The 13,866-nt window shown below is 57.7% G+C and overlaps 2 protein-coding genes across 5 annotated transcripts; both read right to left on the bottom strand.

Annotated features, from left to right (window-relative positions):
- FANCE (FA complementation group E) lies at nucleotides 1-4,462 on the bottom strand. Of its 4 annotated transcripts, none has more exons than XM_030465503.1 (12): nucleotides 4,346-4,462; nucleotides 3,682-3,931; nucleotides 2,728-3,385; nucleotides 2,601-2,645; nucleotides 2,269-2,328; nucleotides 2,046-2,189; nucleotides 1,833-1,956; nucleotides 1,155-1,233; nucleotides 966-1,032; nucleotides 748-873; nucleotides 518-617; nucleotides 1-351 (listed from the first exon to the last, which is right to left on the bottom strand). In XM_030465503.1, the coding sequence occupies exons 2-11, from the start codon at nucleotides 3,903-3,905 to the stop codon at nucleotides 519-521; spliced, it is 1,626 nt and encodes a 541-aa protein (XP_030321363.1). In that variant the 5' UTR covers nucleotides 3,906-3,931; nucleotides 4,346-4,462; the 3' UTR covers nucleotides 1-351; nucleotide 518. The 4 variants fall into 4 exon arrangements, with proteins under 4 accessions (XP_030321363.1, XP_030321364.1, XP_030321365.1 ...); XM_030465504.1 differs by having other exon boundaries at nucleotides 523-617; XM_030465505.1 differs by having other exon boundaries at nucleotides 1,155-1,230.
- Nucleotides 4,463-4,637: 175 nt separating this feature from the next.
- On the bottom strand, nucleotides 4,638-8,855 carry LOC103533670. Its single transcript, XM_030465331.1, has 6 exons — nucleotides 7,238-8,855; nucleotides 6,518-6,618; nucleotides 6,178-6,398; nucleotides 5,659-5,769; nucleotides 5,440-5,572; nucleotides 4,638-5,305 (listed from the first exon to the last, which is right to left on the bottom strand). Exons 1-6 carry the CDS (start codon nucleotides 8,853-8,855, stop codon nucleotides 5,162-5,164), a joined length of 2,328 nt encoding a protein of 775 aa, XP_030321191.1. The 3' UTR covers nucleotides 4,638-5,161.
- Nucleotides 8,856-13,866: the final 5,011 nt, after the last annotated feature.

Here is a 13,866-nt window from a genome sequence, read left to right as displayed (position 1 = left end):
TCACACTGCAGAAACACTTTTTTATTAGTGTATCCCTAAAGCCTTGCAATGGAAAGTGCCATCAGCACCTTGGGGACAAACCAGAAATGTGACACAGCCCTCACCTTCCAGCCTTGGGCCATGCCTGGGGCTGAGGTGACATCACCCAGTGACAAAACCAGCAACAACTTAAAACCAGCACAAGGCAGCTCTGCAAGGCCTGGGTGCTCCACCTACCCACAGCCCACACTTGCTGGGTCTCCATCAAGCTGGTGGTGAACCCCACAGAGGGCCTGGGCTGCAGCTCCCATCAGATCTAACCCAGATCTCCCACCCAAGGAAGCCATCACCTTGCATCCCCTTGGTGCTCACCTAGGATGAAGAAAAAGAGAATCAAGAAAAGAGGAATCTGCCACCAGCTGCAACTCCAGCACGACTTCTGGGGACATTTGGTGGTTTTCCAGCACTCAGAGCAGACCAGGAGCACCACCAAGGCTGCTGTCCCCAGGGAAGAGGCCCCAGAGGGTGCAGCACCCACCTCACCTGGCTCCCTGCAGCACAGCTTGCAGTGATTTCTTCAGAGCTGCATTGCTGCCACCCAGAGCAGCAGCCAAACTCCTCCTCTGTGCTGGGGTGACCTGAGATGGAGAAGAGCCAAGTGCTCCAAGAGCTGCACTGTCAGGAGCCCACCCTGGACCCCTGGCTCAGAGGCAGCTGCAGCCCTGGTTACCAGCTCACCAGCTCGACCCAAACTTGGTTCTGACTCACCTGGCTCTGGTACCTGGTGAGCAAGGCCACCACCAGCTTGGCATAACTTGGTGATGTGGTGAGGGTTGGGGTCTGCTGGGATAAAGTGAGGACCAGGAGATCAAAGAGGTCAGGGGGCAGCACCTCCTGGAAGAGAACCAGCAGCAAGAGGAGAATTGGTCTGTGGCCCAGCTGGAGCTGGCAAGGACACCCAGGGGGGACAAGGGGGAGCCCCTCACCTGCCTCCCCAGCACAGCCTGCACCACCAGCAGGAGATTCTCTGACAAAGGCACCTCCAGGACCTGGCTGCAATGGATGGTGGAGAGAGGATGCTGATCCGGCCTTGCTGGTGCTCCTGAGCCTGCAGGACCCACCAGGACAGGAGTGAGGGCAGAAGCAGAGCTGTCACCACCTCTGTCATCCCTTACCTCAACACCAGGTTCACACTCTCTGGCTCCAGGCACTCCTCCACAAGCTCACACACCAGCTTGGTCTGCTCAGCTCCTGCTAGAGCAAAGCAGAAGGAGGAAGAGCTTTCAGAGGCTGCCAAATCCACAGAGACATGTCTGACCCTTCCTGGCACTGCTCCACACAGGGGGACATCCCAGGCAGGACACCCAGAAACCACACAGTGACCCCTTCTACTGCTCAGGACAACCCAAGCTTCCTTTGCCCCCCTGCAGCAATGGTCCAACCAGCACCAGTCTCTAGGAGCAGGGGATGCTGCTTGGCAAGGATTCATGCAGGATCCTCTTCTTGTGCCCCCAGAGCCTCCCTGGGGCAGTTTTGGCCCCACCATTAGGAGCTGTCAGGGATCCTCAAGATTGCAGCTCTCCTTTGGGAGAAACCAAGCTGGAAACCAAGCTGACCTTGGAAACCAAGCTGACCTCCCCTGCCTCTTGGGCACCTGTAAACCCCACCTTCCATCCTGACTCCCAAACATCCACCTGCCCAGATAAAACCAGTACCACCAGCATCCCCTGGTTCCTAACACAAGTTTTGGGTGGTAAGACATGACCCAGCAGACAGCACTGTGCAGCTGGGGCTTCCCTTCCTGCTGGATGCAGCCCATGGCCCCTTCTCCAGCTCCTGCAAGCCCATCACACCTTCCCCCTGCTCCTGCAGCACTGCAGCTACCAGGACTCGACAGAAGGGCTGGGAATACTTGGAGCAAAAGGAAACCAGGGCAGCCATCAGGTGTCTGGAGGGTGGCTGGGTAAGGGCCAGAACCTAAGGACAAGGAAAGGCAGGAGATGGGGATGGTGACAAGGGAAACTGAGTGCAGGAAACTTCTGCCCCCTCCCATCCTTCCAACTTACTCGTCTGAGAAAAAGCTGCTCTGCCAGGATGGCTGCACTGCTGTAGCTGAGGTTGGGGGTGAGAGCCAGCAGCCAGGCACAGAAACGCAGCAGGAGATGCTCAGGGCAGGTGGAGAGCTTAAGGAAGGAGCACAGCCCCTGGAGCTGGGGACAGCAGAGGGGGACAGGGACGTTACGGGCAGCAGCAGGCCCACGGTGGCACGGCAAGGACATGGAGACTCACCTGGCTGGGAGAACAGTTGTTCAGAATGTGCAGCTCTGGAGGGATGCTCATCTCTGAGCACTGCAGGGAAATGTGGTCCTTGAGTAAAGCAGCTCTCAAAAGCTTCTTCCTACCACCCCCTGCTTCCCCCAGCACTGACCCCAAAAGCCACCATGCAGGAGATCCCTGCCAGGCAGAGGTATTAGGACTAGAGCCCAGAGAAGGTGGCAGCAGGGCTGTCTTTTCATTCCCCTAATTGTCCCCAAGAAATCCACATCCTCTCCCATCCCTTCCAAAGGGATCCCAGCCTGTTCAGACAACCAGTTCCAAGAGAGAAAGAAGAAAGCACTTACATTGGTCTCCTTCTGCAGCAGCAGTTTCAGCCTTGGTCCATGCACCTACAGAAAATGAGGTGAAGGAACAGAAATCAGGCTGTGAAGGCTCACTGGATGGAAAGGAAAAACAACCCCTGGCCAGTACCTGGAGAAAGGACTCGATCTCTGCTGCCAGCTCTGCCTGGGAAACCTTCCTGGGCTCCCCAGACTCATCCTGCTGGGAGCTTCCCAGAGCAGCTCCAGCTGGGCTCTGAGCAGGTCTGTCCCCCGAAGTCACACCAGGCACCTCCTCTTCTACCCTTGCTCCATCTCCAGCCTCCTGGGTTCCTGGGGGACCACATGCCTCCTCTTCCTCCTCGTCCTCTTCCTTCTCCAGCAGCAACCTTTTCCCCTCTCTTTCCTCATCCAGCTCCAAGCTCTCCTCTGACACTTTCTTGCGCTTCCCACCTCGAAGCTCAGAGTCAGCCACATCCCCAGCAGCCTCATCTTGCTGCCTGAAGCACCAGTTCAGTTTTCTTCGCCCCTCTGGTTTGTGCTGGGCAACTTTCTGGCACAGGCTCCTAAGCTGCTGCTGGCACCCAGCAGACAGAGGAGCAGGAGGTGGGGGATGCTCCTTTCCCCGCAGTCCCTGCCGGAGCAGAGCTCCCAGGGTCTGCACCCAGGGATCCACCTGGGGATCCTGGAGCTCCACAGCTTGGAGCAGCTGGCCAAGACAGCCCCCTGGCACCATGGCTTGTACAATGTGCAGCAAAGAGAAGAGGTTCCTCTGGCACACGATGGGGAGCAGCAGAAGCCGTGGTTTGCTGGAAACGGGGGAGAAAAACGAGAGGCAACACATCAGAGCAAAGCCCCAGGTCCTTATTGCCAACCTGCTCTGTGGAGAAGGGTCTACCAGGACTAAGAGGAGGCAGCAAACACCTTCAGTGCTCGTGCAGACACAATCTGAAGGCCACCACCTCCCTGCTGCTGCAATCCTGACTTCATGCAGGGATTACTGCACTGGAGGCTGAGGGGAAGGCGATCTGCGGTGCCAACACGGGCACCCCATGTCCCAAACCTCCCACAAAACACCCAGTTTTTGGAAACGTGGCTAACTCACACAGCCAGGGCCCCCTCTGGCCCCTCCAGCGTGGGCTCCTGGGCACACAGGACCGTGGTGAAGGTCTGCCAGGGAAATTCCTGCCCTGGTGCCCCAGGGACCTGGCCCCGCTGCAGCATTCGGAGGGCAGCCAGAGTCCCAGCGGGGCCCGAGGAGAGGATGTGGAGCAGGAGGCGACAGGGCTTGGCCAAACTCTGCAGCCAGGGCAGGCAGGGGGGATCCATTGCTGCTGGGGGGGCTTCACAGCCACCTGCAGGGAAATCAAGGAGATGGGGGTGACACCGATGGGGGTGACACCGAGGGATGCGGGGAGGATGGGCTTTGGTGTGAACGCCGGGGTCCTCCTTCACTGGGATTTTGGGTGCTGGCAGGGGGGTGCCATGGTTATCCTGATGGTGCAGAACCAGCCCTGAGGAGCCAGAGGAGCAGGAGTTTCTCTAAGCCCTATAAACCCACATCCCCCCCCCCCAGGGCCAGCTCAACGCTCCCCCTGCTGCCCTCCCCAAGGAGGGGAGAAGGGAAACCCCTGAGTGCTGCTGGCCGTGGTTTAATCCCCTCTTCTCCGGGGACAGTCCCTAAATCATACACCCCAAGCCCAAAGCCCCCCAGCCCGGGGCTGGCCGTGCCCTCCCGGTTATCGCGGTACCCGGTACCCGGTTCCTACCGTCCCCCGCTGGGCAGACACTCAGAGGCGACAGTCGGAAGGCAGGGGACCCGATATGTCCCCTCCAAAGGGCTTCACGCTGGCCCCCGGGACCCCCACTCCGGGGCGGAAAGGCGCGGAGCTGCTAGCCCCGCCCCGCCGGAAAAGCGCGCCAAGTATGCAAATTAACCCCGCCCACCCAACGCAGGCACCACGCAAACAAACCCTTAAAGCCAAAGGCTACCAACACCCAGGGGGGGGATGTATCCCCCTTCCACCCCCCCTTTCCTCCAAGGAGAGCCCCCAGGCAGCGCTGTTCCACAGCCCATTTTATTTCGTGATTTCCAATTTTGGCTAAAATCAGTTTAAGAACAGTGCCCAGCTCTGAATCCCCTACATCCCCCCACCCCAGCACCCATCCCAGCCCCCTCGTGCCTTAAAAGCCACCCCTGTCCCCCAGCACCCACCCCCCCCGTGAGGTCTCCCATGGATGCAGAACTCTGCACCCCAAAGGAGGTGAGGATGGAAGGGGGGGGCTGTGCCCCACTGCCCTGAGACCCCTGCAGCTCTGCCACCACCACCCCCAGCATCCTGGGGTAGGGGGGGGGGGACGTGTGTGGGACCTGCTGTGGGTTCAGCCATCCCCCTGGGGGTGGCTGATAAACACCAGCCAGGTTCTTGCCCCATCTCACCCCTGCAAACACCTGGAGCTGCTCCAAAGCTGTGCAGGGCAGCAAAACATGTCAGTAGCAGATGATGCTTCTCCCTCCCAGACTATTCCCTGCTGCTGACATCAGCTGGGGGCCCTGCAGGGCATCCCGGGGGGTTGGTGGGCCCTCAGTCCGAGTCAATGAAGTCCGTGAAGAGCATCTCGTGGTCATAATTCCTGTCCACAAAGCCTAAGCCCATCGAGGCCAAAGCCCCTTCGACCATGTAGAGATCCTCATCGTCGGAACTCTCCAAGGGAGAACGGCTGAATTCCTGAAGCACAGGAGTCTGGGTGAGCCCCCAACCCCACACCCCACACTCCAATCCCAGGGTGGGGGAGGGAACCCACGCCCCAAACTCCAATCCCGGGGTGGGGGAAGGAACACAGGACACCCCACCACACTTACAAAGGGAAACCTCAGGGGCTGACGCCGTCGGCGCCGCGGCAGCCGTCCAGCGGGCAGCTCGTGCAGGTAGATGCAGTCTGACTTGAAGGGGCAGTAGCCACGGCTCCGGACAAAGAACTTGCACCTGATTTTCCTGTGGGATTCAAAGCACGGGTGGGATTTCAGCTCCGGGAGCAGCACGGAACTCAGAGCTCGCAGCCCACGGTGCCGCGCGCTTACCCTGTCCGTGCCCTGAAGGATCTGATGAGCTTCTCCTTCTCATCCGCATCCGACACCCAGTATTTGTGGGGGATGTAGTAACTGGAGGTGACCCGGCACTCCGGGCAGGCCCTGGGGGAAGGCAATGGGTGCAGGTGGGTCTCCCAAAAAGGAAGCCATGATGAGTGGTCCCACCACAGCCTCATCCAGCATCCCCACCACAGCCTCATCCAGCATCCCCATCCCAGCCTCACCCCGCAACCCCACCACTGCTCCCAAGTGCCAAAGGCAAGTCACTCCAATCCCAAAACCAGATTGCCCAGACCCAAGGAAGCTGTGGTGAGTGGTCCCACCACAGCCTCATCCAGCGTCCCCACAGTCCACCAAGCTCCCAAGTGCCCCAAAGCCCCCATCACTGCTCCCAAGTGCCAAAGACAAGTCACTCCAATCCCAAAACCAGGTTGCCCAGACCCAAGGAAGGATTTCAGGGTGCAGAAGGGGTGATGGTGACCACCCTGCCATGTCCCCATCCCCACTCACTTGATGACTTCGTTCTCAAACTCCCGGCTCTGCCTCCACTTGCGGATGCAGCTCACGCAGTACGCGTGGCTGCAGTTGGGGAGGATCCCAAAGAGCCTCTCCTCGGGGAGCTGCTTCTCATACACCCTTTCCATGCAGATGCCACACACCACCACCCTGCTCCGGGCCCTCAGCACCTCAGTGGGGACCGAGGCTGCAGAAGCACCCGGCTCCTCGGGGACCTGCAAGCAAGGAGAGCAGCAAGGGCGTTGCAACCCCCCCAGCTCCATCGCTGCCCCCACTCAGGGGGTGATGTGGGGTGATGGGCACTGCTGGGCTGCAGGAAAACCCCAAACCTCACCTCTGCAGGGTCAGCCCACAGCGCTGGCTCCACCATCCATCCAGCACTGCCACTGGTGTCGGTGGAATTTGGATCCTGGCCCAGCCTTCGTGGTTGGAAGCCTGCAGGCAGGAGAGATCTTGAGAGAGGAAAAGCACATCCCCACCCCATTACCAAAGAGGCAGGAGTTAGGGTTCCCACCCTAGAAAAGTTTCTAGAACTTCCCACAGCCCTGGCTGGGCCCTGCCCAGAGCTGGAAGATGATATGAGTCAAGGGCAGACACATTGTCTGCATTTAGTCAATTGTTCTACCACCCAGTGACCCCTCCCCACCCAAGAAGGGGAAACTGGGACAAGGAGAGGAGACCTGTGGGTTGAAATGGAAACAGAGTCAGTAAAAAATTCAACTCCCTTAATATCACCAGTAATAAAAACCACACAGAGTTATACTCAGGCCATGCAGTGGCTGTGAGCAGCGAGCTCCCAGCACTGAACATCAGATGTCAAACACTGTGAGCACCACAGCTCCAGCAAGTGTGATGGTGACCACAGACACAAGCAGGCTTCAGGAGCACAAGGATGGGCGAGACCCTCCAGGGATGGTGACCACTGAGGAAAGAAACTCCTCCCCAGCAAACTTCCCAATTTAAACACTGAATGTGATGCTTACAAGGAATATTTCTGTCGGCCAGCCTGGGGCAGCTGCTCTGGCTTTTGCTGCTCTAAGCTTTAGCATCTTACCGAGGAGTTCTGCAGACTGGTGAGACTCTTGTTCCACAGGTGAGTGACTGTTCCGTGGGGTGGAAGAGAGACTGTCAGCATACTGCTGCAACATGTTTTTCATGAAATCCACTGTTGGTGCCTCCTCCCCTTCCAAGTAAAATATTGCTACTCTGCTGGCATGCAGGGGTGGCCCACTCAGTAACCAGTTGTGCCACATCAGCCTGGTGACTTTCAGGGCATCTGGATCCAGTGGTGTCTGGGGGTCATCCAGGTCAGAAAAAATTAGCTCCCTCACAGCTGTTTGTCTCAGATTCCTGATGCCTCCCTTGATGGTTGTCCACTTCTCCAGCTGGTACACAACATAGTCCCTAGAGGAATACCTCTTCCTCATGGCTAACAGGAGTCGTTTCCAGAGAGTGAGGGGCCTGGGGTCTTTCCAAAGATACCTATCAACCCCCTCATCTTTAGCCAGCAATCCCAACCCCCTGGGTTGTCTCCCGTTCAGGTCCAAGCTGTTGGCTCCATTATCCCAGCATCGGAGCAGCCACCTAAGGTGCTGCTCACCTTCCTGACGGCCGAAATCCTCACGAAGATCTCGCAGCTCACTGGGGGATAAATGCTGAGTGGCCATCTCCTGTGGTTCTTCCTCCTGCCACGGCCCTGATGGACACTGGTGACCTGCTCTGTTTGTCCATCTCCTCTTCCACACTGGGCTGGGTGACACTGGTTCTGCTGCAGCCTCTAGGTCGATCTCATCATCCATCTCCTGAGCAATGCCTTCTGCTGGAGTCTGGGTACTCACACTGGATGTCTCCAGGACTTGAGTCCTGGCAGAAGCCTGTGCAGTCACCGGGGCACCCAGGGTGCCTGTGGTGGTGGCACTGCTGGCAGTGGCCACGGTGAGGCCAGGAGTGGGTGCAGGACCCTCTGTAGGGGCTGCACCACCTTCAGGGTTGTCCCGTGAGTGATTGTACACAACTGCACACAAGACAAACCAACTGAAAGCAAACGACAATCTGAGCAGATGCACTGCAGAATCCCAGGGGTAGGGCAACTGCTCCACAGCTTCTTCATCGAAGTTCCAAGGAAAAGGACAGACCCACGGAGATGTTCTCTCCGCACCCCCGCTGAAGGTGCAATTATAAAAAAAGTCCTTGAGATGCCGCCTGAAGTAGGCGGGGGATGGTCCCGGGGCTCCTTCCCAGCCCTCCCCGCCTGCTCCCCACACGTAGTAATGGTAAAGCAAGGCGAACGCCAAGGAATTGCTGACAACAGCCACCAGCTCCATGATGCACACCGTGCCCATCTCCCGCAGCTCAACCCTGGGACACGCCAGGGAAGCCAAAGCCAGGGCGAGCAGCAGCCGGACGCAGTTCATGCCCCCCGCAAAACCCAGGAATAAAGCCACAACAGCCGCCACCAGCCGCAGGTCCTCCCGCGACAGCATCGCGACACGGCTCGTGACCCAAGCGTGACCACGATCCATCCCCACGAGGAATTGGACTGGCGTGGAAAAGGAGAGCCCCGAACCGAACCGAACGGAACTGAACCGAACCGAACGGAACTGAACCCCCGGGTCCAACCAGACCTCCGGCTGCCGGTCGCGCGAGAGCGCCTGCGTCACCGATGACGTCATAAGCAGGGCGTGGCGCCCACGGAAGGGGCGTGGTGTGGCGTGGCGCCAAGGAAAGGGGCGTGGCGCGGCAGTTCGCGCGGGAAAAGGGGAGGAGCGCGCGGTAACAACATCAACAACATCAACATCAACAACAACAACAAAAACAACAAAACCACCAAAAAAACCCACAAAAAACCACCAAAAAACCCCAACAAACAAAAACCAAACAAAACCCAAAAAACAACAAAAATCCCAAAACAAAACAAAAAAAAACAAAACAAAAAAACAAAACAAAACAAAAACTTAACAAACAACAACAAAAAATGGAGCAAGAGGTGTGCGGTGTTAGGGGTTGGGTTGGATGATCCGAAAAGGTCTTTTCCAACCCAAACGGCTCCCTGGATGGTTCATCCCTTCGAGGCTCCAATGACAACAAACGGGCTGGGTTTGGGCAAGGAACCCACCTGGGAAGGGGGAGCAGGGAAAGGGAAAATCCTAGGGTTGAAACCCAACCAGGTTTAAACCCTTACGGTGATTCCCAGGTAAAGTGTGTAAGAGTTTGACTGATCAACCACTTGGGAAAACTCAACCAGAGCACGATGGACACCACCAACTCCTGAGAGGCCTTGGGGGAGCAGAGGGATGGGCAAGATGAGGCTGGAGAAGAGGAGGCTCAGGGGAGACCTCATCACTCTCTGCAACTCCCTGAAAGGAGGTTGGAGCCAGGGGGGGTCTGGGCTCTTTTCCCAGGCAACTCTCAGCAAGACAAGAGGGCAGGGTCTCAAGTTGTGCCAGGGGAGGTTTAGGTTGGAGATTGGAAAGAATTTCTTTCTGGAGAGGGTGATCAGGCATTGGAATGGGCTGCCCAGGGAAGTAGTGGATTCTCCGTGTCTGGAGATCTTTCCAAAGAGCCTGGATGTGGCACTGAGTGCCATGGGCTGGGAACCACGGGGGGAGTGGATCAAGGGTTGGACTTGATGAGCTCTGAGCTCCCTTCCAACCCAACCAATTCCATGATTCTATGAACTGCTCAGGGGGATGGCTCAGAAATCTCCTCTGCTCAACCTGGAATATAGAATTAAACCAAAAGCAGCAAAGCCTCTCTTCAAAACCCCTCTTTCTTGTCTTCTTGTTGGGTTTGGTTTATTTTTTCCCAGCCTTTTCATCAGAATAAGAGAACCATGTTCTTCCTTAGGTAGCCTGCTGGCTGCCAGGTCCCTGGAGAGATCAGGGCCACTCTCAGCTGAATTTCCTGGAGGGCTGGGGTGTTGCTTTTCCTGGTGCTTGCAGGCTAGGAGCCCTTGCACAGATCTCAGCAATCACATTTGCTGCTGCAGCAGCCAGTGTTGGGCTGAGCAGCTTTCCTCCCTGAAGTGGATAATCCAGATGAACACAGTTCCTGAGCTGCAAGCTCAGCTCAGCTTCAGGAGGAGCCCAGGAAGATGCTGTCCCATTAAGCTGCTGCCTCTCCAGAGGGACCTCACTGGAAGGAGCCCCCAGGGGCAAAGCCAGAGCCCACAGCATCTCCTGACTGCTTCCAACCCAGCCAATTCCATGATTCTAAGATCCTCACGGGATGGCAACCCACTGAGCAAAGAGACATTCCCAGCAAACCTTCCCGTTTATTGAGGGATGGGGATCACTGCTGTCACCCCCATGGCTGAGCTGCTCTGCCTTCAGCTCCTCTTGGCACCGGGCTAACTCCAAACTGCTCAAGACCTTGATCACCATGGGAACCAGCATACCAGGGCTGGCCCTGCACTAAAACAAAGTGTCTTATCAGCTCGGTTCTCACTCAAGCAAGGGCAGCCTTCTCAAAAAATGCACTTTTTCTGAACCCTTTGATTTTCTCCCAGTAAAACCAAGGCACGGAGCCACAGGATCCATGCCCACCCCGCTATCCTCAAACCCCCCCAGGGCAGCCTCAGACCTACCTGAAGTACCCCGAGCTCCTGCGGGGACAATTTCTCTGCTGATGGTCCCACAGGGGACTTTTTTGGGTGCTGCTGGCACGTTCTCCTTTTCTTCTTCTTCCTCCTCAACCTCCACACTTGGGAAACTGAAGGTCGTGTGCTTCACACTGGGGAGCTGCTGGGCTGAGCTGTACTGGGCTGAGCCGTGCTGGGCTGAGCTGTACTGGGCTGATCTGAGCTGGGCTGAGCTGTACTGGGCTGAGCTGTACCGGGCTGAGCCGTGCTGGGCTGAGCTGGGCTGGGCTGAGCTGGGCTGGGCTGAGCCGTGCTGGGCTGATCTGGGCTGGGCTGAGCTGTACTGGGCTGAGCCATGCTGGGCTGATCTGGGCTGGGCTGAGCCGTGCTGGGCTGATCTGGGCTGGGCTGAGCTGTACTGGGCTGAGCCATGCTGGTCTGATCTGGGCTGGGCTGAGCCGTGCAGGGCTCCCCCCCAGCCTGCTGTGGCCACAGTGCCGGGCTCTGAGCCCCGGTAGCTGGGGAACACGGGGCTGTGGTGTGTCCCCACTGCCTGCAGCTCCTCTCGGATGTGCTGGTAGCTGGGACAGACAGACAGAAGGCGCCATCAGCCCAGCGTGACACTCCTTGGCTCCCAGCCCATCCCCGGGACATCAGTTCTGCCCTCCAACCCCACCCCCCACCCCCCCAAATCCTCTCTGGTGTTTTACCTGCATTGCTCTCCGTAGGGGCAAAACCCCCTCTGGAAGTACCTGCAGATCTGGGTTGTTTTTATGTCGTGGGAGAAGCAGCAGTTCTGGCCCCAGCGACAGGATCCGCGGGCAAAATTCCTGCCAGTGGGAAAAGCCGCAGGGCTGGAGCCAGATCCCGGACACCCCGAAATCCCCCAAACCCCACCCTGGGTACCAGCGTTGCCTGGATGGGGCCATCCATGTTTTTGGAGCCCCCCCCAGCTGGTGCCCGGGCTCAGCACATGGCAAGGCAGAGCCCAGCGGGGACAGAAGAGCCTGGTAATTAGCTGCTGGCTAATTGCAAAGCAAACGAAGCCCTAGGGCTGGCCCGAGGGGAGGTCCGGCACAACCCCGGGGGCTCTGTCCGGGGTACGGAGGAGTTGGGGGTGCGGAGGGCTGAGCACAGGGGGGCTGCCAGGGAGGGGGTGCCCGGCCGGGGTGCTCCGGGATGGGAGGGAATGGGGAGACAGCCGGACAAACAGGTTCTGTCTTTCCCGTCCGGATGGGCTGGGGGGCGAGGGGAGGTTTCAAAGGCATCACGAACCCCCCCGTGGTCCCATAGCGAGGGGCTCGCAGCTCCATCTCCCCCCCAGGCTGCTCCCCAGTCGCCGCCTCGTCCTCCCCCTCCTCAAACCCTACCTGCACAGGGGTCTCAGGTGGCCCCCATGGACTCGAAATGCCCCACATGGCACCAGCGGTCCCGGCTCCATCCTCTCCTCAAGCAGCCACGAGGGTTGGGCTACTTGCCAGGGCTATTTATAGCCTTGGATGGGCCGGTGGGCGCTGCCCTCCCCATCCAGGTGACCGTCCCAGTCCCTTAACCCTTACACTGCTGTTCCCCCCACCCAGGGGGACCTTGACCCAGAGGGGTCTCTGTGCCCCATCCCCAAACCCCATCCCCAAACCCCATCCCCGCCCGGGAAAGGTTGGAGGCAACGTGGTCCCTCCACCCCCCGAGGAAGAAGCCGGAGGGGTTGGGGGGACGGGGGGTGGGTGTGCAGCTGCACCCTGCAAGTTTTGGGGTGTTCAGACACGTCCGAGAGCAGAGGTTCTCTGAGAGGGTTCTCTGAGACCATCCTAGGGGTGGGGGGCTACCAGCCGGGGGCGTTTTGTTGCCCAGCTTCACCCCTACAATTAGGGACATGGTGAGGATTTAGGGCAGGGAGAGCTCAGCTTGGAGGCTTGCACCCAAAATTCTGGGATTTTGACTCAAAATTCTATGACTCGATGACCCCCCCTCCTCACTACCGGCTCCCCCAGCTTTTAGGTTTGATGGGAAACATAGGCAGGAAAACCAGAGCAGCTCCCAGCCCTGGGAATCACAGCAAATCCCTGGATATCACAGCAAATCCCTGGATATCACAGCAAATCCTATCACCTCTCCTGGAAACCTTCCCCAGGGCAGCTTCCCCCCACCCCTCCCTCTCTCCTTCAGTGCTGAGGGACATCCCACAAAGCCAATCCAGCCTCTAAAAGGTTCTTAAATATTTAGTTCAGCTTTATTTAAAGTCAAGTCAGTTTGTGGACACTATTTATATTATTAAAAACACTTGGGAGGTTTTGTACTTCTAGCAAAAATATACATTTCAGTTTTGGGGGGGTTTGTTATACACTGTTGAGGAAGGAAGAGCAAAAAGAGTTCCCTGGGTGATGAGCACCCAAATCCCACAAGAATGTCACCGGAGGGCTTGGGGAAGGACAAAAACCCCCCTGGGCTCCATCCAGCACATGCACATCTCCAGTGCCTCCCCCGAGAGGGCTTCAAAGTGCTTTAGAAATTCATAAACACCCCTGCGAGGTAGGGAAGGGAAGGGGCTGGGTGGGCAGAGGGAAACTGAGGCACAGCAAAGGTGGCAGCAGGCGCAGGTGGAGGACAGGCCAGCCCTGGGACACAGAGGGGAAGCTCAGAATTTCTTCCCCTTTGGGTTTGGAAAAAAAAAATTATTGCACCAGGGAAATCTGCTACCCTGAAGAAAAAAAAAAAAAAAACATTTAATTTGCTCCCCCAGCCCCTCCTTGGGAATATCAGTATTGCAAAAAGGCTGCTGGGGACACAAGGGACATGAATTGCAGATGAGCAAGTGCCATCAGACACCATCATTCCAAGAGGGGGACTGAGCCCTTCCTGAGTCCATCCTCTCCTCCCACACCTGGGTGACACAGCCCCCTGCCCAGGGCTCCCAGGCACAGGCAGTACCGTGGCATTTCACTACAGCTGTGAGAAGTTGAGAGGTAAAAGTCCCAGAAAAGCTCCGGGTTTTGGCAGACCTCAAGCTTGGGATGGTGGCAGAAGGGCAAAGCAGCTCCTCTGACCTGACCCAAAGCTGGGGACAGGGGCAGGAGGGCACAGCAGCTCCCCTGACCTGACCCAAA

Source organism: Calypte anna, chromosome 26 (genome assembly GCF_003957555.1).
Source record: "Calypte anna isolate BGI_N300 chromosome 26, bCalAnn1_v1.p, whole genome shotgun sequence".
In the NCBI taxonomy this organism is placed as follows: domain Eukaryota; kingdom Metazoa; phylum Chordata; class Aves; order Apodiformes; family Trochilidae; genus Calypte; species Calypte anna.
The sequence above is the reverse complement of the archived record's forward strand: the minus strand, read 5'-3'. Positions and strand labels throughout refer to the sequence as shown.

Coding starts and splice junctions, on each gene's coding strand:
- LOC103533670 (XM_030465331.1), bottom strand. CDS start 8,855: ATGACGTCATCGGTGACGCAGGCGCTCTCGCGCGACCGGCAGCCGGAG. Junction 6,399..6,517: donor TGTGGGCTGACCCTGCAGAG/GTGAGGTTTGGG, acceptor CCTTGCTTGCAG/GTCCCCGAGGAGCCGGGTGC. Junction 5,306..5,439: donor AGCCCCTGAGGTTTCCCTTT/GTAAGTGTGGTG, acceptor CCTGTGCTTCAG/GAATTCAGCCGTTCTCCCTT.
- FANCE (XM_030465503.1), bottom strand. CDS start 3,905: ATGGATCCCCCCTGCCTGCCCTGGCTGCAGAGTTTGGCCAAGCCCTGT. Junction 1,033..1,154: donor AGTGTGAACCTGGTGTTGAG/GTAAGGGATGAC, acceptor CATCCATTGCAG/CCAGGTCCTGGAGGTGCCTT. Junction 874..965: donor AGGCTGTGCTGGGGAGGCAG/GTGAGGGGCTCC, acceptor GTTCTCTTCCAG/GAGGTGCTGCCCCCTGACCT.